The sequence below is a fragment of the Arthroderma uncinatum genome, assembly GCF_011692745.1.
Source record: "Arthroderma uncinatum strain CBS 119779 chromosome Unknown scaffold2, whole genome shotgun sequence".
Lineage (NCBI taxonomy): Eukaryota > Fungi > Ascomycota > Eurotiomycetes > Onygenales > Arthrodermataceae > Arthroderma > Arthroderma uncinatum.
Window position 1 is genome coordinate 577883 of NW_022983864.1, and position 20700 is coordinate 598582.

General features: G+C 46.4%; 5 protein-coding genes and 1 non-coding gene across 6 annotated transcripts; 2 read left to right on the forward strand and 4 right to left on the reverse strand.

The window, feature by feature from the left end:
• Positions 1-136: 136 nt before the first annotated feature.
• On the reverse strand, positions 137-3567 carry GIQ15_02121 (replication factor C subunit 1; the record flags this gene model as incomplete). The annotated part of the gene is made up of 5 exons (XM_033549538.1): positions 137-780; positions 842-3177; positions 3243-3327; positions 3382-3406; positions 3478-3567. 5 exons carry the CDS (start codon positions 3565-3567, stop codon positions 137-139), a joined length of 3180 nt encoding a protein of 1059 aa, XP_033406699.1.
• Positions 3568-4073: 506 nt separating this feature from the next.
• GIQ15_02122 (ribosomal protein L16) lies at positions 4074-4642 on the forward strand (the record flags this gene model as incomplete). Its single annotated transcript, XM_033549539.1, has 2 exons — positions 4074-4416; positions 4485-4642. 2 exons carry the CDS (start codon positions 4074-4076, stop codon positions 4640-4642), a joined length of 501 nt encoding a protein of 166 aa, XP_033406700.1.
• Positions 4643-4933: 291 nt separating this feature from the next.
• On the reverse strand, positions 4934-6331 carry GIQ15_02123 (replication factor C subunit 5; the record flags this gene model as incomplete). Its single annotated transcript, XM_033549540.1, has 6 exons — positions 4934-4958; positions 5018-5073; positions 5150-5248; positions 5384-5492; positions 5564-6186; positions 6245-6331. 6 exons carry the CDS (start codon positions 6329-6331, stop codon positions 4934-4936), a joined length of 999 nt encoding a protein of 332 aa, XP_033406701.1.
• Positions 6332-9988: 3657 nt separating this feature from the next.
• Positions 9989-10917, reverse strand: GIQ15_02124 (uncharacterized protein; the record flags this gene model as incomplete). The annotated part of the gene is made up of 3 exons (XM_033549541.1): positions 9989-10044; positions 10119-10486; positions 10544-10917. The coding sequence occupies 3 exons, from the start codon at positions 10915-10917 to the stop codon at positions 9989-9991; spliced, it is 798 nt and encodes a 265-aa protein (XP_033406702.1).
• A 6495-nt stretch (positions 10918-17412) lies between these two features.
• On the forward strand, positions 17413-18617 carry GIQ15_02125 (metalloproteinase; the record flags this gene model as incomplete). The annotated part of the gene is made up of 3 exons (XM_033549542.1): positions 17413-17560; positions 17707-18543; positions 18598-18617. 3 exons carry the CDS (start codon positions 17413-17415, stop codon positions 18615-18617), a joined length of 1005 nt encoding a protein of 334 aa, XP_033406703.1.
• A 942-nt stretch (positions 18618-19559) lies between these two features.
• GIQ15_r0013 lies at positions 19560-19675 on the reverse strand. Its single transcript, XR_004500582.1, has one exon. It is a non-coding gene; the product is annotated as a 5S ribosomal RNA (ribosomal RNA).
• Positions 19676-20700: the final 1025 nt, after the last annotated feature.

The following is a 20700-nucleotide window of genomic DNA, read 5'->3' on the forward strand; positions in this document are numbered from 1 at the left end:
CAAAATTGTAGGTAAAGATTCCGTAGTGGTATGGTAGAATGTACAAACTGGAATAGTGTAACACTGGTGATAGACGCCGCCAAGTCGGGTAGAAAGCTCACAAGATAAACCCAGAAAGAAAGATCATAGAGCTGCCTTACGCGTTACCTTTTACCTTTGGTTTCCGGCCTCTCTTTTTCGGGGCCTCGTCTTGGGATATATCAATATCATCATCTGAATTGGCAGCCTTTTTGGGCTTCTTGAGCTTCGCTTTCGCCGCGCCGGCCTTCTTCGCGCCAGCTCCAGCCTTCTTCGCTTTTGCGGCTTTCACATACTTGTCCTTCTTTAAATCTAGGTCGCTTTCTTCGTCCTTGACCTCTTCTTCACCCAGGATTTCTTCGGCATCGTCTGATTCGTCAATTGCATCTTCCAAGTCTGGTTTTACTTTGGGTAGCTTCTTTGTCGATACAACACTGGACGCTTTCATGAACGGCAAAGGGTGGGAGCGTTGATTGTATAGACGTGTGAAGGTTGCCTTTGTTTGGGAGTGGATGTTGATATTCTTCTCATTCATAGGACCAAGGCCGAGCTCAGTGATAGAATCATAGTCGTCTCGGGTTAAGAAGTAGCTGTCCATGAAGTCGATGACTTCATCGACAGCCTCCTTGCCATCAATCTCCATTCTCCTGACGGTCTTATTCCAGATTGCGGGTAGGTATTGCTGGCGAACATCATGTCGGTCGCCTGAGGCACGCAGACGCATGTGCCCCTGAATTTCCTTGACTTGTCTTGCCATTTTGCCTAGAGGAAGAAAATGTGAGTATTAGGCATATCCGAAGGTACGGGGTATATGGTTTCTTACCTTGTTTACTATTATTACCCAACCAACTAGTAAAACCAACCCTATCCATCATATTTCCAGCCATAAAACTAGCGGGCCTCACAAAACTGAACGCTGCGTGCGTTGGCATCAGACTCCATTGCTGTTGCGAGCCATGGATCATTCTATCCACTAAGTCGCCATCGCTGATGCTCTCTGCAGCTTTATCAGCTAGCTCCAGTAATTTGTACTGCCTCTCCTTGCCACTATAAGTGCTGGCAGCCATAGGGTTTGTTTTTAAATAATTTTCTTGCAGCATGAGGTAACTGAACTCATGGTCGTTGAAATACAGTTCAATCTTTTCGTTGAGAGTCGACTTTGAGCTTGCAGCAAACATTTGCGCACTCAGGATCTTTCCAGCGATATCCCAGGGCTTCAGGATAACATGTTTCTCCCATGCTTTCGACATTTCCTTGCCTTGATCATAATCGAGGTTACTGGTGCTGAGTTTTATCGTTGATAGCATGTTAATTACTTGTCGAATATCGGCGTGGGTTCCTTCAATTAGGCCATCAAGTACCTGCGGCGGTATCTTTATGCCTTCTCGGTAACATATGGTAAACAATCGTGCACGAATTTGCTCTGCCGTTGGTCGTCTGAATGGCAACTCGAATGTGACGTGGTTGAAAGGCTTCATTTTGGGTAGTCTTCGTTCATTGCAAATGAGGATTATTGGAATCCTTGTTTTCTTTGCAATAGCAGCCACAGCACCAACACCACCTCGATCGCCGGCAGACATTCCGTCAACTTCATCCATAATCATAACTAAATTCTTCTTGCCAGGTTCTACTTTCTTCCCCTCGCCCGAAAAGTATCCTTGTAGAGATGTAGTATCAAGGACTCCGCGTAATGATGTTTCAAGTAGTTTTTTGCTTCGAGTGTCGCTGGCGTTTGTCTCGACAATATCAAAGTTCTCAAGCTTCGCAACTAGATGAGCAGCTGTCGTCTTCCCAATGCCTGGAGGGCCGTGTATCATAACGGTACGATAAGTCCCAGATCCGTCTTTACCAGGCTTTTTGAAACCAGCTCTAGCGTTCGAATGCCAGGTACGGAGCCAATGTTGAAGTTTTTCCACTGTGCCTTTGTTTCCACAGATCATATTAAGGGAAGTAGGAGCGTATTTAGTGGTCCAGAGTCGATCGTCAACAGCTTCATTTTTATCCCCAATGCTCTTAGACTTAGAGCTCTGACTTAAAACGCTGGGGGCTGGAGCCTTCGATACCGTACGTTTCTTTTCCTCACGATCTATCTCGGCCGCCATTTCTTTGATTTTTTGCTCCTCGGCCTTTTTCTTTTCGGCATACTGAATAGCTGCCTTTCCATCCCCCCCGTTTGCAGGAAGTTTCCTAATCAACTCGAATAGACCCTCCTCATTGATTGTCTTGAGTTTGTACTTTTGGATGGTCTCAAGCTTCTTCGGACCAGCATCGCTACCTAGCACGACATAGCTCGTTTTCGAGCTGGGAGCAGTCATACTTTTGCCTCCATATTTTTTCACCAAAGTCTGCCCTTGCTCTCGACCAAGGGTCTGGAGAATGCCTGTGAAGACAAATGAAAGGCCGGCGAGACAGTTTGGCTCTCCAACGGGTAAATCTGCATTATCAATGGCACCATTGGATTGAGCTCGCTGAGCAGCTGCGGCGAAATTAAATTTCTTCGTCTCTGTTGGTGGTGAAGGTGCTTTAACTTCAGGAATACTATTAAGTATGTCCTGTATTTCTTTGCTTTCCGGTTGATCCACCTTGTTTGCCCTTGGTTTCTTTGGGGTAGACTTGGATGCTGTTTTCGAGGCCCGCGCACGGGGAGTTTTCTTCTTCTTTTCACCATCGTCCTCACTCGCCCCCTCGTCTTCGCTCAGGGCAGCTGACTTTCTCTTCTGCACTTTTCGGTTAGGTTGAAGTGCTGGACTTGACTTCTCCGTCTTTGATGTATCTACCGCAGTTGGAGGCTTCACAACCATATCATCGAAATCCGACCCTTCATCTTCCTCATAGTCATCATCGGCCTTTCCGGATGTCTGAAATTCGGAGGCAAAAATATCGTCTCCTCCCAGATGTTCCTCCGCGTCGACGATCCGCTCTACTTTAGAGGGCTTCTTTACTTCTTCTTTTGCGACTGGTGGAGGTTCATGGATTTCAACTGAAGGAACATTTTTGGCAGCTTTCCGTGGGCTCTCTCGTGTGACTAAGGCGGTCTTTTCCAAGTTGGGTGTCTTCGACTGCTTAATATCAGTAGATGTGCTCGGTTTGCGGCTCTTCTTGCTTGAGCTAAAGTATTCCGATGTCGTGGTAGGCTCAGCCTTTGGCTCTTCGGGTTTTCTATGGAGGTTGATGTCAATTTTTCGAGTCATGTGTTGTGAATATCCTGGATTATGGGGTCTCACTGTTTTTTCTTTGGCTGGGGCTTCGGGGGAGCTTTAATAGGCGTGTCATCGTCATCGTCGCTATCATCCACGACTTTTCTACTTCCTAACCGATAGTTAGTATAGAGTTCTTAAGTATAGATCGTAGCAATAAACATACTCCTTTTTCGAGGATTTGATTTGTCCTATAACAGTTAAAATTTGCCATCATTAGCAATAAAATCCCAATATTAAATCCGTTGCTTGCGTGGTATACCTCTGATGGCTTGGGTGCTGGCTTAGCAGGCTTTGGTGCTGCACCCTGGCCTCCTTTTGGGCCAAAAAAGTTTCTGATGTCTGGTGCCATGTTGTCTATCACAACAGTAGACGATAACTGCCCCAGATATTCAGCTTTGGTGTTCAATGTTCGTGCTCCAAAAGTCCCATTTACCAGCAAGAGTGAGAAACACGTCCACTTTGGGTTGGCGTTTCCCAAAGACGCGCCAAAGCACGTGATTATATTAATATTAGATTAGGTAATCTATGGATGTGCTTAGGTAATTCACTGCGATGGATGCAACTTTTGAAGGGAAAGCTTGATACGCAGGGAAGAGCCAGCATTCCACGCCATTGTCTAGCTCTCATACACCATGGGCCCGTCATCGAGGGCATTCACCCCGTCTGGGATGTTCTCAATTCCATCGAGAAGTTAGTCTGACCTTATCCCGCCCCTGCAACTCTCTGGCTAACTCTTTCTCAGTATCTTCGATAACTACCTCCACTGCACGATGTTTTTCCACGACCTCCCCAGCATCCAGTTGGCTGGTCCCCAAGCTGGCAGAGAAGAGTAAATCGCAAAAGGGACGACCGCACATGGCCACCGGTGGATCTTCTCGCGGCACAACGGTGGTTTGGGGCGATTACGGCCTTCGAATGGTTGATCACGACCGAAGAATGCCCGCATCAGCGCTGAAGATTGGTTATGAAACGATTCAGAAGCGACTAAGAGGAATGAACTATAAAATTTTCCCTCGAGTCAGTGCCAATATCGGTGTTTATACGAGTGGTAACGAAATGCGAATGGGAAAAGGAAAGGGTAAATTTGATTATTGGGCAGCGAGGGTCGGAGTCAGTCGAGTCATTTTCGAACTGAAGGGAGATGTACACGAAAAGGTTGCCAGAGACGCGTTTAGGTTGGCCGCTCACAAGATGCCTGGTAAGTCAATGTGTTGGAATATTGGGTGGGTTTGCTACCTATAACATAATACTAACAGTAACGTTTAGGAGTGTATGAATTCGTAAAGAAAGGCGACCCGCCCGTTGTTGGTATTACCAAACTGAAAGACGGTGTTACTCTGGAATCACTCAAAAGGCCGCGAAGGGCAGTTCCTCTCAACTCGAAACCCGAGGCTGTATCAACAACACCGGCACCCCCTTCCTAAGGCGAGGCATTGATATTCTGGGAATTACGGCGTTGGATGTACATTAGTTGTAATTTAAACTTATGTCAAATATAGAGCTTTTTATCCTCTTCAATTTTTGGTATAATATATGGCTGAAGTTCGGCTCGATAACAGGCAGAGGATTGAAAGTAATAACAGTCAAAATGTTAAAATATATTGTATATCTAAATCTCCCTTGTCGTGATATGATGGAGAAGGTGCAGACTAAATAATCTAGCAACAGTGGCCCCAATGCTAATAGTTAACAATGCTGTTCGTTCAACCTTCCTCTCAAAAATCGAGCCCCATCAAATAACTATCTAGAATTAGTATCATAAAAATTGTAGGGACTGAATTATCACCAGCGAGACATACCTTTCAAGAATCCTCATAAACTTCGCGACAAAGGCTTCAAGGTGGAAAATAACTTTCTAAGCGGCGACTGTATGTTAGTGCGGTCCTCGATTTGTTAAAAAAAAAAAAGGAATTGACAAATTGCACACGTACACTTCCAAGCTTTATCCTATGTTCGTAGAAGGCTGACCATTTAATGACTTCAGGCTTCAGAGCATCATCAATTTTCGGTATTAGTTTGAATGTGAGGGTCTGTTGCAACAATGTTTAGTGACTGATCCATATCTCCAAGAGAAGGTTTCTACGTTTCAGCGTTTCACATATTACCTTTAGAATAGTTGTGGGCGGTATACAATGGGTTAGTAGGTCATATAGTCGGGCTCTCACTTGAAGTATCCTAGCAGGAGACCGCTCTGCCATGATTTCTTCGGCTACCACAGAGATCAGCGCCTCCCAGTCTGGTGGAGGGATTGGCGTATCGTCCGCTACTTTCTCACTAAAGTAACGGTCAGCATTGCATCAAGCCATTTTCTGAGTGGTAGTCGTAGTAAAGAAGAACGAGCTCACTTTTGCGCATGAACTGCCTCAAACATGAGAAGGGCCCGGCGTAAATTCCTCCCACTCTCCTTGGCTAACCGTTTATTGAGCGCTGGACAATCATTCCAACCCTCTTTCTTTCCAGCAAGCTTTAGAGCCTGGCAAATGTCATCCTCCGTTGGCGCAGCAACTCGGACCAGCAGCGTTCTCGATCGGATCGGGGCAATAATGTTGGCGGTAGTGTTGGCAAGTAATATTAATCGCATGTTGGGACTGTATTTCTCCATCGTTCTCCTGAGTGCCGCCTGCGCATCTCTGGAAAGATGGTCTGCTTCATTGATAACAACAACCTTGAATCGCTGTTTAGCGGATTGATCTACCTGCTGTGTCTGTGCAATTTCTTTTAAAAGTTCCTGGACCACAACCCGATCGTAGTTGCCCACATCCGACGGTGTGAGTTCAAGGTGATATATAGAAGAAACAATGTTGAATTCTAGCTTCCGGTTACTGCTTGTCTGAAAGACGCGGGCATCAATCTTAATTTTCTCAACACCGGGTCCATATAGCTCCTTCAAAGTAGCAATAATTCTGGTTTTCTTGCCTGCACCGGATGGTCCATAGACAAGAAGATGAGGGAAATCGCCGCTTTGTGCCTAGAAGGTGTCTCAATGTTAGCCTTGCGAACATAAGGAAGTCCGAACAGGGCCATACCAGAGCTTTAAGGCGAGCTGAAAGATCATGATGATACGTAAGCGCATCGAGGGTCTTCGGTCGTAATCTGTCAACAAGGAGTGCCATTGTATCTGTTGAATGATCAATTGGGGGGGCTATTTTTTTGAGCTGTGGTGTTTTTGATGGTGAGGGCAAGCTCCAGGCGCGTCAGGGACGCGATTCTATTTAGCAGCCGGTTTGCGGCTGAGTCAGCCGTCCTCCATCAACGACAATCTTTAATATAATGTTAACGAGTCCGAAATATAACCTCCAGTAGTACGGAGTGCGGTTTGGCCAGATCGAGCCTTCGGGATACTTAAATATTCTGGGGGGATGTGGGGTGGAGGAATGGGTAGCTGTTATGCTCAATGGTGGCAGCAGATATGCCTATCTTCCTTACCGTAGAGTATTACTTTTGTTCGATGGATAGTTCTGGTTTCAACATCTATATATGATTATGGCCGGGGCTATCAAGCTGCCTGTTGCTTCATAATGCAAGATGCACCAGTTGAGGCTAAGAATAGCTAATGTCACTGTACCTATAAATATATCTAATATCTAAATATACACACCCAATTCTGGGATTTTTTTACACCATGAGGGGAGACCCTGTATCCAAACGCCAAAAATGCAAAATAACGGTGCAGGTTGTTTTGGATCGCGGAGTATCTTCATATCCTAGAGGCAATTTTAGTCGTGGCCTTGCGGTATAAATTTTTGGAGTTAAACGTCGCGTAAGTTATAACGAGGAGTATGGAACTAAGGCATTGCCCGTAAAACACCGTCTTTATCATATCGAGCTTCTGTGAACGGGGGTATTTATTAGTAGACAATTCCACAATGGGCCGAAGGAGCCAAGTATAAGTGAAAGGAACGTACTGAAAAAGGTATATGATAGCGTAATCGTATCAATTCCCCTCATGGCAGGATCTTTGGCGAAATCCGGGTCAATAAAGAAGAATACAGGCATATCCACCGTCTCTCCAGCATTCAGTCTCTGTTCTTCAAAACAAAAACACTGAATCTTGCTGAAATAAGGTGAAACCTGAGCTGGAGTCACACTATATGTTGCAACACCAATTATGTCCTTGTCACCTTTGTTCGATGCAGTATAAAATGCCAATGCGGTTTCTCCGGGAAGGACGCGCACTTCACGCTGTTGTGGAGTAAATTTCCAAGGCAACACATCGGACACGGAAGCATTGAACGTTATGCGAAGACGGCGGGAATCTGTGAGCGGTATGAGGCGGGAGGAAGTATCAGTGTTTGTGAGATGTGTTGAAACGGGCTGGCCGTTCCAGCCAGTTTGTTGACATATCTGCAAATTTGAGCCTTGTAAGCTTCAACTCAAAACGAACGGCTACAACAAAGCAAGCGAAGGCTATCAAACCATTTTGTACATTGGCACGGAGCCATATGAAACCGCGACAGTTCCGATGATAATGCTGATCGTATAGTACCTAAGAAAGTGTAGACCATTAACAACGCGGCCTTTGAATAGGCGCAGCTGTGAACTCACATTGTCGACGTATTTTTGTTATCCCATCTTAAGCTGCGCTTCGCATTTGAAGCTGATTGCTGTCTCAGCGGAGTTTGGCTTGCAAACCCTCGGGTCGGTATTCGGCATCTTGTGTTGCTGAATGTCCTAATTGCGGTTGAGATCCGTAAACCCGTGGCCGGCTGGGCCCATAGTGATATTAACCGCTCCATTGTGGTTTTTCTGAATGATCCCGAGATTCGCGTCGAGAAACGTCGTATGAGAAGCAATTAGAGGTATGGTCTTAGCGCCGCGCCAATATATTATCACGTGATATATAAGCGGCGTCTAAATAACTTCAGGTTAGCGATGTCTTGGCAGGTACTCTTTATGAGGAGAAGGTACGGAGTAATAACAACCAACAAACAACATCGGGATACATTGCTCTTTGTACAGACCCCATAATGAGATTTAAAAGAGTTGGAGATATCAAGAACTATCCTAGTATACATCGGGGGCCATTGGAACATGGCCTTTTATTCCTTTGGTTGAATATATGCTGGCTCGGATTCATGGCTCCTATTCATCCTGACCCTCGATATCCTAGCACAGGCTCTAAGATGGCATCCAAGCCGTTTTCAAAGGTAATTCGGCCATTGGCTTTTTTTCTGACCCAAAACTAGTCCGTACTACCCGTGGTGGAACCTACCCCGATCTGGCTGCCGAGAATCGTGGGAAACCGTGTTCTTATGGAGAAACAGCTGTTATCTCTTAAATTTCCAGCAAATAAGAATCTATATTTTTGCCATCCCATTTCATAATCACCGTGTGTAGTACTCGACAAAGATGTTGATCTGTTCAGTTTATTTGCGTTTGGCCTGCGATCGATAGTGCATGCTTGGATGGTCGGCCCAACAATGGGCATAAAGCCCCAAGATATGATACTTGACCCTGTAAGTTTCTATAGTGTCTGGTGCTTTTAACCACTTGTCTTAACCCTTATCTAGGGATTGGTTTCCACGCTTTTGTAGACACCTCTGCCAATCGCAGCTTGGACAGGGGATCCCTTTCGAAGGCCCTGCTCTCAATGTGCAAACCTCTAACCCATGGCAGCCCGCCCTCCCAAAAGTCAGTGCTTGAAGCCACCATGCAAATTCAGTTTTGAAACATCCGACCCTGGTCATAACTTCCACACCTCTATAAGTAAAAGCGGATCTACCCGTGGGGAGTACCTTCGTGACAGAACTAGGGGCTGTAGCAATCCCTGGCATTACTAGTTCACATTCAATTATTGTTTCCTTGAAGTTCATGCAGGCACGGTGACCTACATCTTTTTGAGCTACTAGGTGCATACTCCTGTGGATTAATACATTCCCAGTCACTATCCGGGCTCCAACCGATGGATGCTAAAGAATAAAAGTTTGCTATGATAGTTGTCACGAGCAGAACTACCTCGCTAAGACCTATGAAATTTGCAGGTCTGGGCAAAATGTCCATATATATACTCCGTACTTCATCGGTGGGTCCACCATCTCTGAAGGAAGGATATACTCGTTGTGGGGAGATATCGGCTGATTGGATCTTCCCACTCCATTCCTGCCTAGCGGGACTATACCAGCATTGGCTAGATTTTGGTTTCACAGCACCTTGCCCCTTACACTACACGAAGGATTAGCTGTCACACTACTCCGTACAGTGAAGGGCTTACGAGCTAAGGGGAATGTAATACATTTGGAGAAAAGATTAAAAAGGCGTTGGACACCGATGCAGACGGCTGGATATCCCAGTATCTGACCGAGAGAGGAGGGCAGAAGAACAAAAGCCAAAAGTTATGCCAATTATATACACAGAAAGTGTAGGCAGAGGATGAAACATAATTATATACGCAGAAAGCGTAGCCGTAGGATAAAACAATGGAGGAGCGAACGAAAGATGGCTATTTCCTATCAAGCTGTAGGAAACATGCACCATACCAATTAAATATCAAATTTCCCCATTATCCCGTTCCTGTTGACACACATCTCGATCCGCAGCCAACGTCATTACCATCTGCTTCCCAAACAACAGCCCATTATGATTCCGGTCATAATTCCGGGAGCTTGGTTGTGAAAAGATTATTTTCAAGAACACAAGACATTAGTAGAGGCCAACACAAGTGTTAGAGTCTATTCTGTCTGCTTTTTGCTGCGATGAGGCACAGCCTCCTCGGACATCACCCCTTGTGATTGCTCTCATCTCTGAGCAATCTTGCTTAGGGAGAAGTTTGTTTACTTCCGGTACCAGTTTTCTTGTGGGTCTCCCAAGCACTCTCCAATGGTAACCGCTATATGACCAGAGGTTAGCCAGGTATTCAACAAGTAATAATAAACCTAAAATGGGAATTATTGGATAACATACCCTTCAAGCCTCTCTTCTTCACCTCATCCAACAGTTGCTGCATCAGAATCTGAACCGTCGTCTGATGGACATCATGGCACAATACAATTGATCCACCGGCATCCAATCCAGTCTGGAAGTTTTTAAAGCTGATTGGTACGCCTTGAGGTGTGGCGTTCTCATAGTCCTTGGTGTCGACGTTCGCGTCGAGCATGTGATATTGGAGTTCGGCCATGGTCTTCAAGACAACGTCGCTGTACGCGAAGTAGGGTGCACGCATGTAGGTTGGTTTATAGCCATTGATAAGGGGGGAGAGGACGTTTTCGAGTTTTGTCATTTCGGTGATGATTCCGGTACGGTTGAGCATGGATAGATCCGCATGAGAATACCTGGGAATTTGTTAGTCCTTTAGCTACAAAACGCAAAGCCTTTGAGTAAATACTCACGTGTGTGATCCAAGCTGATGGCCCCCATTGAAAGCACGGAGCATCACGGCAGCGTAGTCCTGAATGCTGCCAAAGTTCATCGCGTTGACGAAGAATGTCCCCTTAGCGCCATTCTTCTCGAGGATATCCAAAAGCTCGTTGGTATAGTCGAACGGACCGTCGTCAAAGCTGATAGCTATGGTGCCAGGAACAGTGCAGTTCGAGAGTACTTGGCCATAAGGAATTGAGGAGTTGCCAGGTGTCGTGGGTGGCATGGTCGGCATGCCGGTTGGGACCACTGTCGGAGAAGCGGTGGGTGTGGGGATAGTTGAAGTTGGGACTGGCTCAGTAGGGGTTGGCTGATCCGTGGATGAAGGAACAGGAACAGGCTCCATCGATGTTGGCACTGGATAATGCGGAATTGGGAAATGCGGAATTGGGAAATGCGGAATTGGGCGATGCGGACGGGGGGGCCAATGGCTATTGCCTGGAAAAGGCCACCAGGGGTATCGAGGTTTTCCAATTGCTCGTGTCTGTCCCTGGTGCAATGGGCCGGCTGCAATGCAGCAAGCAAGCACAGCAGCGATAACGAGTATGTAGAGTCGGCTCAACATGATGCCGATGCAAATATGTACAGTAACTGAAAGTTGTAAAGAGTGTGCTGTATATCGAAACGAATGTAAATGCTGTAAAGAGCGTGTGGCATACACAGGCAAATGGCAATGCTATAAAGAGCGTAATGAATATATGTATATAAACGAATGTATATAGACGGCGAGAGGGCGGTCTATTGTGGTATTAATGCATTTTGGATAGAGAAAGCATCCATGGATGGGAGGTGGAGAGTCAGGGAGCTTTATATCTCAGACTGGCCCTGGACCTTGCCCTTGAATGCATGGCGAGGCTTGAATACTGAGAATGTCAGAGATAGAGAGACCTCTGTGTTTGTCTGGATCGATCGGCTAAGCTCGAAACCATCCACTTTCGTACAAACGCCAGGGGAATGCTGGTCGAAATCTCGGAAATGAGCATTTTTGGTAAGTGTACGGAGCACCTCTCCAGCTGCTTGGCCGGCACCCATTAGATGGCCACCACACAGGATTTTTAGCAATCGTGGATAGGTAGATCACACCTTGGGCGAGTGCCTCTCGTACTCGGTACCAAGCCATCTAGCCTTCCGCAGCCTATGCAACTGGCCTTACAGGTGATGATAGGGGTATAAGCATCACATCACCGGAAATAGAACCTAATTGTGTTCTATAGACCAGTCTCTTGGGGTGTGGATGATTGAATGGGCTCAATCTTTGCGATCCAGATGGAAGATCTCGGCCGGACGAACAGAAGGGCAGGCCACCGACGATCCTCCTGGTCGATCTGATGGGAGAAAAAATCGGTTCCTGGGCCACAATGCGACATCGCGAGTCAGGGCCAGGGTAACTCGAGAATACAGCAAGGTTGCCACCAAATTACTCTACCCGAGGCATGCCACGGTATGGGGTATTCGTGTTTTGAGCTGTCTTGGTGTGAGAATCGTGACTATTCCAAGAGTTGAGAGTAGAGTTTAGTGCGCGACGTTTCATAAACCGAGCTACTATGGGCCCTTGACATCATGGCAGGGGTAGTTGATGGAAGAACTTTTACCCACAGATAGTGTACCTGACTAGGTCCCGCCGCCATCCAGGTCCCTGGCCACCCAGCCAAAACTTCAAACAAGATCCCATATTTTTAGTTGGGTGGCCAGGGACATTTGATCGCGGGCAGGATGCCGGGCAGGGGCCTTGGTGAGAGACACACCTCCCGGAACGGGGTGGCGGCATCTCAACATTGCTGGCGACTCAACGAGTGACAACCTGATGAAACGTCGCCGGGCAAATCGTTGCATTAGACGATAGATAATCCGGCCCCGGCGCTGGAGTTTTGTCGTTCTTACTTTCCTCTTTTGATCCAGCTTCATGGAAAGCTTGTCGGTTAGACACCATCATGGTGCTCCGTACTCCGTAAAGCATGGCAAGATGGACAACGGAGCCCTGTACCTAAGTTTAACTGTGGGCGGAGGTTGCAGATTCCTGGAAACGGACCTACACAAAGAGGAATGCCAGTCTTAAGACGAGGCTACTATGGTTCTCGCGCTTGTCAAGGTTATCAAGCTATGACAATGGCAAGTGCTTGCATAAATTGGTTATGCCAGCCATAACTTCGACCATTATACCCACGAAAAATTCCGGTTTCCGTGTGGAAGCAAGATTGTTGTAAGCGATGTGGATCGGGCCTTGGCAGGGACGGGGGAATTCCGTCTGTGATCCAACATTATTCAATGTAGCCTTCTATCTGCCCTGGAAGAGCCTCGAATTTGTCAGGATTGACGCATGGTTGCGATTGAGAGACCGTCTAGCCTTGCACTGAGACGTTCCTCCACAGCTGCATGAGCAGCTTCAGCTTTCCGATTATCATCGTGTCGGGATTGGCGATCTCGTAGTGTGAAACTGGTAGCCATTGTCCTTGAGGATCTTCGTGTCTGCGGACGCAGCCCTCGATATCGACAGAGTGAAGAAAGTCCGCTAGATTATTATCCCTGACGGACAGCCACGATATTCCCAGTGACAGAGGGAGTTGACATCCCCTGGCACGAGCTTTCTTTTCGCTACTTGGTTATAAATAGAAATATATATCTAGCTTCATTTGCTCGGCAACCTCTTTCAGGTACAAATCTATTATTTAGTTCTCTCAGAAAATGCAGCATCTCTGATCTTACCTGAGATAACAACTCCGTGGATAGATATGGTAATATTCTGCATAATATATGTGGGGCATGGACACGATGTTTGATCAACTTAGTGGTTGCTTCTTCTTCGTCGTCTGTTACTCGCATTGGAGAATCGTCATTCTGGAAAAGTCGGCAACGGCGGCGAAGAAGAAGAAGAAACGAGTAAATCCTCGGAGACAGCCACAAACTCTGCTGTATCTCCGTCACTAATAATTGCGCCTCGCCCTGCGGCTCACACGCGTCAGGTAGATGGTGTCAAAAAGGCTTGCATCGATGATCTTCAGGAGGATCTCTGTGGGTATGTCGTGCATCTGGAAGGCGATTCCTCGGTCTTACTTCCGTTGTAGAAGCCGAAAAACGATCTCAACCGAATGTCTGGAAAGGGGTCACTGAGTAGCCTTTCAACAAAGAACCTCATACTCCGTAGCTTGTTCAGACACCTCGCAGCTATCCTCTTCAAGATGGTAAATATAGTGACCAGGAGGTGAAGGTGCAAAAGCTTCAAAAGCTTACAAAAGGGGAAATTTCAAGCCCCCTTTCCACGTGATGTATAGCATGGTCATGTGATTCTTCGGAATCGGTTAAATTAATTGCCGATATCGATCACGAGACTAGCCCAAGCTTGGCGCATGAAGGGCCGAATATAAAGACATATACCAAGCGCTGTTTTACAATCTCGTACTTGGGTTCCTCCTCCTCTCTCAGTTCGTGATACCCATAGGAATTTAGTGCTCCTTTGCCACTATTCTGTCCTCTGATATTTCCCGCAATTATCCGAGGAGCCCCGTTCGAATCATGAAACGCGCCGCGTGCTTTTTGCCATCCGTGGACCGCCTGGCATGAATCTGATGCCTGATGCTGTTGGTCCTCGCAATCTCTTCCCCAGACTTGCATCCGAGGTATGGAGTTTCAAGTCTTTCCGGTCTGGCGGTCTGAGTACATATAGTTCGGCCAGTGACTCGATGGCCTCCATGATGATGCACAGATTTCCGGACTTCCGACTATTCTGCCGCTTCGTTTCGCTCTTTGACCTTTACGCGGCTTATTAGGGTCGAATGACCATGAATGAGACTGGGAATTACAACTATCGCCAGGCAGACCTCTCCTAAGCGACCACTCCTGAATCCCATGATGTTCCAGAGAGCGCTGTCTCAGAGTATTGATTGCCGGATGGTCCCCTTTCTCGAATGTACTGGATGCGTGACCGCTGCCGTTGATCTACTGTCGTCTCTGCGTATCTTACCTGAACATTCGCGAAGGACTGGGAGGCCAAGTTTGGTAATTCGAGTGCTCCCTTGTAAGGGGAATCGGTTTGTACATGTTCATGTCGAACATCGAGACATGCCTGTTGGACAACCATTTGACAATGTTTACAAGCCTCTGGCAGCTTTCTTTCGTGAAAGAGCTATGCATCTATTCTCGCATTTAGTCATGCCTCTGGCGTTTCTCCCAGTATCATCGAAGAGACCGGCATTATCACGGAGGTAGAGAATAGGGGGCATTCGCGAGCCTTACGGAATACCACGTTTGGGAAGAGATTTCCAGTTGTGTGATCTCAGCTCTGAGCTTCGTACCCTGTATCTGCCCAACTTGCCTTTTTGCCTGAAATTTTTCTTCGTGCATTTCAGCCGCTTAACTAGCCACCACCGGCGGCAACTCAGCGAGAGAAGGGACGGGAGCAGAGGAAAAGGAGGGGATTAGTTCTTCATACGGGGTTCGCTCTTCGTAACATCTCGTTCACCTTCACCCTTAAAACTGTCAATTCCTCGCGTTTCGTCGGAATTTCGCCTGCAATCAACAGTCCTACTCGAATAAAGACTTCCTTAACCCTCGAGTTTTATTACGATACTATGGGAGTATAGATATGACACGCGCTGCAGCTCAGCCCAACGGCCTCCAGAGGCCACGCAAGCAATTTCATCCCTGCTCCCCACATTCTTCAAACCATACGTATATCAGCAAGTGGGCCTTCGGGATAGCCGTGATGGAACGCTTAACTCTCTGTTCCTTGAATACCGAGTGTATATATAGCACGCTGTGAAGGTGGAGTGATACCGCGGCCTCAAGAAAGCACATTGGTTGGACCTCACGCGTGGTTGGGGTATCCTGTGTTCTGGCTCCTTTACCGAGTGCTACCTTCCTACTCAACATAGGCAGCGATGGACCCAGGGTGGAGGTATATGTGTTTCATTTAGCTACCCCGGGCAGTGTCAGCGGGTACCAGTTGTCTGCAGAAAGTAGAACCGACGCACCGGCTACCTACAGACTTGCAGCACCACTCGGAAATACTCCGTCCACACTTCCATTCTCCTACCTAATTAGGTTCTTTGATCAGTTTATGCATCTTCGCATGCCAGCACACATAGGATATATCCCTGCCTATGACTTGCTACGCTCCAGCCAAAATATAACATGTTTATACATGTTTCACCCGTCTTAACAGAGTGTTTGAGCTAGTTCATGCTTGCACTAACTACGGAACATATATCAAACCTTTGAAAGCGGAAGAAACATTCCGACGCTGCTCTCCCGTGTCTTAGAATAAACGGTGAACCTACATACTTACACCTCGCGACACTATGACGAAGACGGGGTAGAAATACGGAGTACAATGCATGCATTGTCATTTGCTAGCCCCAAACTTGGCCTCGGGTGTCGTGCCGGCACCTATGCAGAGTTACGTCGAATTAACCAAGTGTCCTACAATACTAGGGCAAGGTTGAATAAAAAAATGTATACTTGTGCCTGCGTGCTTTCTACGTTCTAAATGAACACTCCTGGAATCGATCAGATATTACAGTCTATATTATCTGTGAATTGGCTAGCATAGATAGCAAACACTTGAAATTCGACGGAAAATAGTCGCGGGAGATGGCATGCATTGCAATTCCCCGCGATTTCATCTATTCCCTACCTCTTGTCATTAAGGGCGTGGGATTTATCAAAGCAAGTATCCGGGCTAAGTATGGTTAGCCTACTCCTTTTATAGTACCGATATTTGAGTTAGTTATTCCGCTAACGTGGCTTAACCCCAACCCTATATATCTACGCACATATATATGACTTCGGTGATGCGGAGAGCCCAACTAACTCGTTGCAGGATGATGCTAACTTACGCTATGGAGAGTTAACTACCGCTGCTAGTTAAGTTCTAGATATGAAAACGTGCTACTACTTATCATGCAATGCAACCCCATCCTTGGAACCCGGACAAAGGAGGAGAGACGCCGGCGTCTCGAGTCCAGGTGGGTTTAGGAGGAAAAAGGGGGCTCTTAAGGGGCCGGTTTACTATTCTCCGACGGTATATTTTTGCTCCAGTTCAGGTCGTCGTGCTCTCTCACTGGCAGCTGACTGGAATGAGTTGCAATGAGTCGAGGGGATCATCACCTGCGGCTCCATTATTTTGCTGTTGCGCTGCTACGACCGTTCATCCACTTGAGAAACTTGCTCGACATTATGGGTTGCACCTACAAGGAATATTTATCTGTACGGGGTAGTTCCTGTTATGTGCTAGTTGCTATCATAAGTTCGTGGAAGCATCGGACCTATGCGTTTAATGCCGGCCCTCCTAAATACCCCCAGTCCCGTCTGTGGCAGTTCATTCCAGAACGAGACCATCCCTCGTGGCTTCGAGGCTAAATATGGAGAACTGACATTCCCTCGCGGCGTTTGCTTATCATAGGTAAGCCTTTTTCTCGTGAACTTTAATAACCTCCCGGCGAAGTTGTAGAAATGTGGATCATCAACCATACATCTTTATGGAACCGTTGAGAGGCGAATATACCCTAGAAGCCATATTACTCCATTTCAATTACGTGCCATATAGCACTTCAAATATGATATTATTACAGGGCCCATTACTGGCCCTGATACAAGCGTTAGTCTAAATGTACCTGGCTCTATCAGGTACGTACTCGCCAGACTACAACCGAATGCCGGCATTTTGTGCTGCTCGAGAAAGTATATAAACCAGGCGCAAACCACCATCTTGAAGCTCTTTTAGACAGCCTAAACAGCCAGCCTTTCCATTCCTTCACTTTCACATTCATTCTCTCATTTCCACAAATTCCCACGCTCCCTTTATTTCTTTCTGTTCCTCATCAATCTTCAGTCTTTTCAACTTAAGATGCAACTCATTACCTTTCTCGCCGCAATCGGTGCCCCCATGGCCCTTGCCGCTACCATCCCAAGCGTTCCCATGAACCATTCCATGATCGATATTCAACTATCCGCCTCTGGCAACTCCATGATCAAGGCTGTCATTACCAATCAGGGTGATCGTGCCTTGAACTTGTTGCGACATAACACTATCATGGATGAGAACCCAACCCGTAAGGTTATGGTTTACCAAAACGGTAAGTCAGCCATGGTTTTTAGAATCGCCTCCTTGTTGTGCGGCATTATTCTGACATGGTAATAGGCGCTGAGGTCCCATTCACTGGAATGCTCCCCCGCTATAAGACCTCTGATCTTGCTCCTGAATCCTTCATTAGCCTCGGCCCCAAAGCCAGCATCGAGCATTCGTTCGATCTCGCTACCACCCATGACTTGAGCCGTGGTGGGAAGATCACCGTTGTAGCCCATGGCACTGTCCCTACCGCTGAGGAGAATGGCACTACCATTACTGGACATACTGTGTATGAATCTAACGAGGTCACTATGGAAGTTGATGGAAAGAAGGCTGCTGCTATTGAGCAGGCCATGGGAATGATCAAACCATCCGGGTCTATTGACAAACGCACCAACATTGATACTTCTAGTTGCCAAGGAGAACAACTTAACGTCTTGGAAACCGCTCTCGCTAATTCTGCTCGTCTTTCACAAGCCGCCGCTAGCGCTGCTCAGATGGATATGCAAAAGGTCCAGGAATACTTCAAGGCCACTGATAGCCGTACCGTTCAGACAATCGTCTCCCGTTTTGAGTCAGTTGCCCGCGAATCTAGCTCTCAGACGTCCGGTGGTACCACTTATTACTGCAACGATAGCATGGGTGGCTGCAAGCACGGCGTCCTCGCATACACTCTTCCATCTCAGAACATCGTTATCAACTGCCCAATCTACTATTCCGATCTCCCAGCACTTGCCAATTCTTGCCATGCTCAGGATCAGGCTACCACTACACTCCATGAGTTTACCCATAACCCAGCTGTCGTCTCTCCTTACACCAAAGATCTTGGCTATGGCTATCAGCGCGCCTCTGCTCTCCCAGCGTCCAAGGCCATCCAGAATGCTGATACTTATGCTCTATTTGCCAACGGTATGTTACACATTTTGCTATAACTCGATATTCCGAGCTAACTTTATTCGATAGCTGTCTACGTTGGCTGCTAAACAGTCGATTGATCGTATCTTCGCGATGAACTTCAATAACTATTCGGGACGATAAAATTTCTTTCTTTACCTTCAGTGAATCAGTTCAGTTAATCAGTTCAGTGTGACTGCAGGATCTTTAGGCCGTTTTATCATAAATATATTTCTACTTTTGTATATACACTCGTTTTTACTTGGTAAAAGCAATATATGGACATATTTTCTACAACTGTTTTTATTTTTCTTTTTTTTATACAAAAAATGGCGGAGCTCTCAGCTTGGTTCAACAGCTACAACTTATAAGGACAATCCGAAGAGTTAGCCAGAGAAGAAATATAAGAATATATGTAAAGATATGTGCGAAATATAACGCTGAGTAAGAAAAATTCTTAAGAGCGTAGTCACTTTTGGCTCGGGGTTATGCGTAGAGATAAATTTGGTAGAAGAAGAAGAAGGAGAAAAAGAAAAAGAAGACCACCTCGCTGGGTATCACTGCCTCTATATAAAGGCGGCTTGTTGCGTTGAAGCTCCATGAATTAACAACAGCCGCAAATTTGATTCTTGCCAGACAGCTCAAATGTTCGGGCTAAAAAAGTACATGATCCAGAGCGCGCACAAGGGTTTGTTTTGCTCGATCTTCATTGATAGTAGCATTCACGCTATCTCTGTATTTTGGGAAGTAAATACATCTACTAGCAGAATGATATATTTCAGATCTCTTGATATATGTATGGGCCACTCTTAATTTCCTGCCCGACTTCTATTTGCATGTTCTTAGGTTACTAGAAAACGTAATACTGAGAATAATACGTTCAACCGCCAAGCATTCTTGCAGACTCCTCCATATGCCCTTGGAATACCAGGATACTTTAAAGCACAAGACCGTCAGCTATAAGAAAAAAAAAAGCCTTACCATTCATTACTCAGAACTAACCTCTTTGGCAAAGAGGCAAAAAATACAAAAACATACGACAGTCGGGATTCGCTGGTGGTCACCCACCCAACTACTAACCGACCGGCAAGTGGCTTAAGTACAGCTGAGCGGACGGGAAGCTCTGTTTTCCACTTCCTGTGGTCGTATGTAGTCGTTAAGAAGAGGAGTGGGATTTTATGGTCCCGGTAGCTGCAAAATGCAGACCTCCGGAGGTGTTTACTGCGCCAGGGTGGCCTTGACATAACTATATAAAACGGACTTTGTTCATCGGAACAAATTCCGGATATACCTGAAGAGATAATTAACCCATTACGAGCTTGTAGAGTCAAGTTTCTGAGTGTTTGACCCAAACAGAGCCTGTTAATGGGAAGGAGTAGGTTGTAACGGAGGAATGTGTCAGTAGCAAGGCATATATTTAACTAGATGCTCGTCAAGAACTACAACAGCTGTAGTTTGTAAAACACAGCAAGCCAATAACGCCCTTTTCAGCCCATCAACAGCATTCTCGTTCATTTCATGGAGTTGGGCTCTGAAAGTGTTATAACCACTTCTGGAATTTGGCAATCCACCATTTGAAACCCTTCTTACACTCTGTGCCGCATTGCCATTGAGACTTTGGGAGGGATCGATACACTAAGTGGACATATTGAACGCAGTCAATATGCTGAAGTCGAGTTGGATTTGTACCCCGACCCCCCACATAACTGAATTAACAGTTATATCCACAATTCAAGGGTAGAGTTGGCCTATAGTAAGTTAAGGCCAGAAAAAAGACATATGATGGAGTATTCAGATATGTTCTGCCTTATCATGGGGTATAGATAGGATGCTGAGCCTTGCCTATCGTATGGTAACTCAGTATAACCTCCTCTTCCTCCCACCAACCAGGCCAAGGCTGTTTCCTCCTCCTAGAAAGCATCATAAAACACGCGAGAGGATAAGTGTCCCTCCACGCCATCTTTCAAACTCCGGCACAAGCCTACAGAGTACTGTTTGCAAGTGTCTTGAAAACAGATTGGTATCCTTGCGCTTTGGCTGGTAAGACAACTCCTTCAATCAATCGACCGGCTAATGCTTCGTATCATGGAACATTTCGTTAAGCGTGAAGCATGATAGGGTTGAATTCTCAGGCTCTCACGTTGCAGGTTCATATGTGTTGTCCCATCTGTC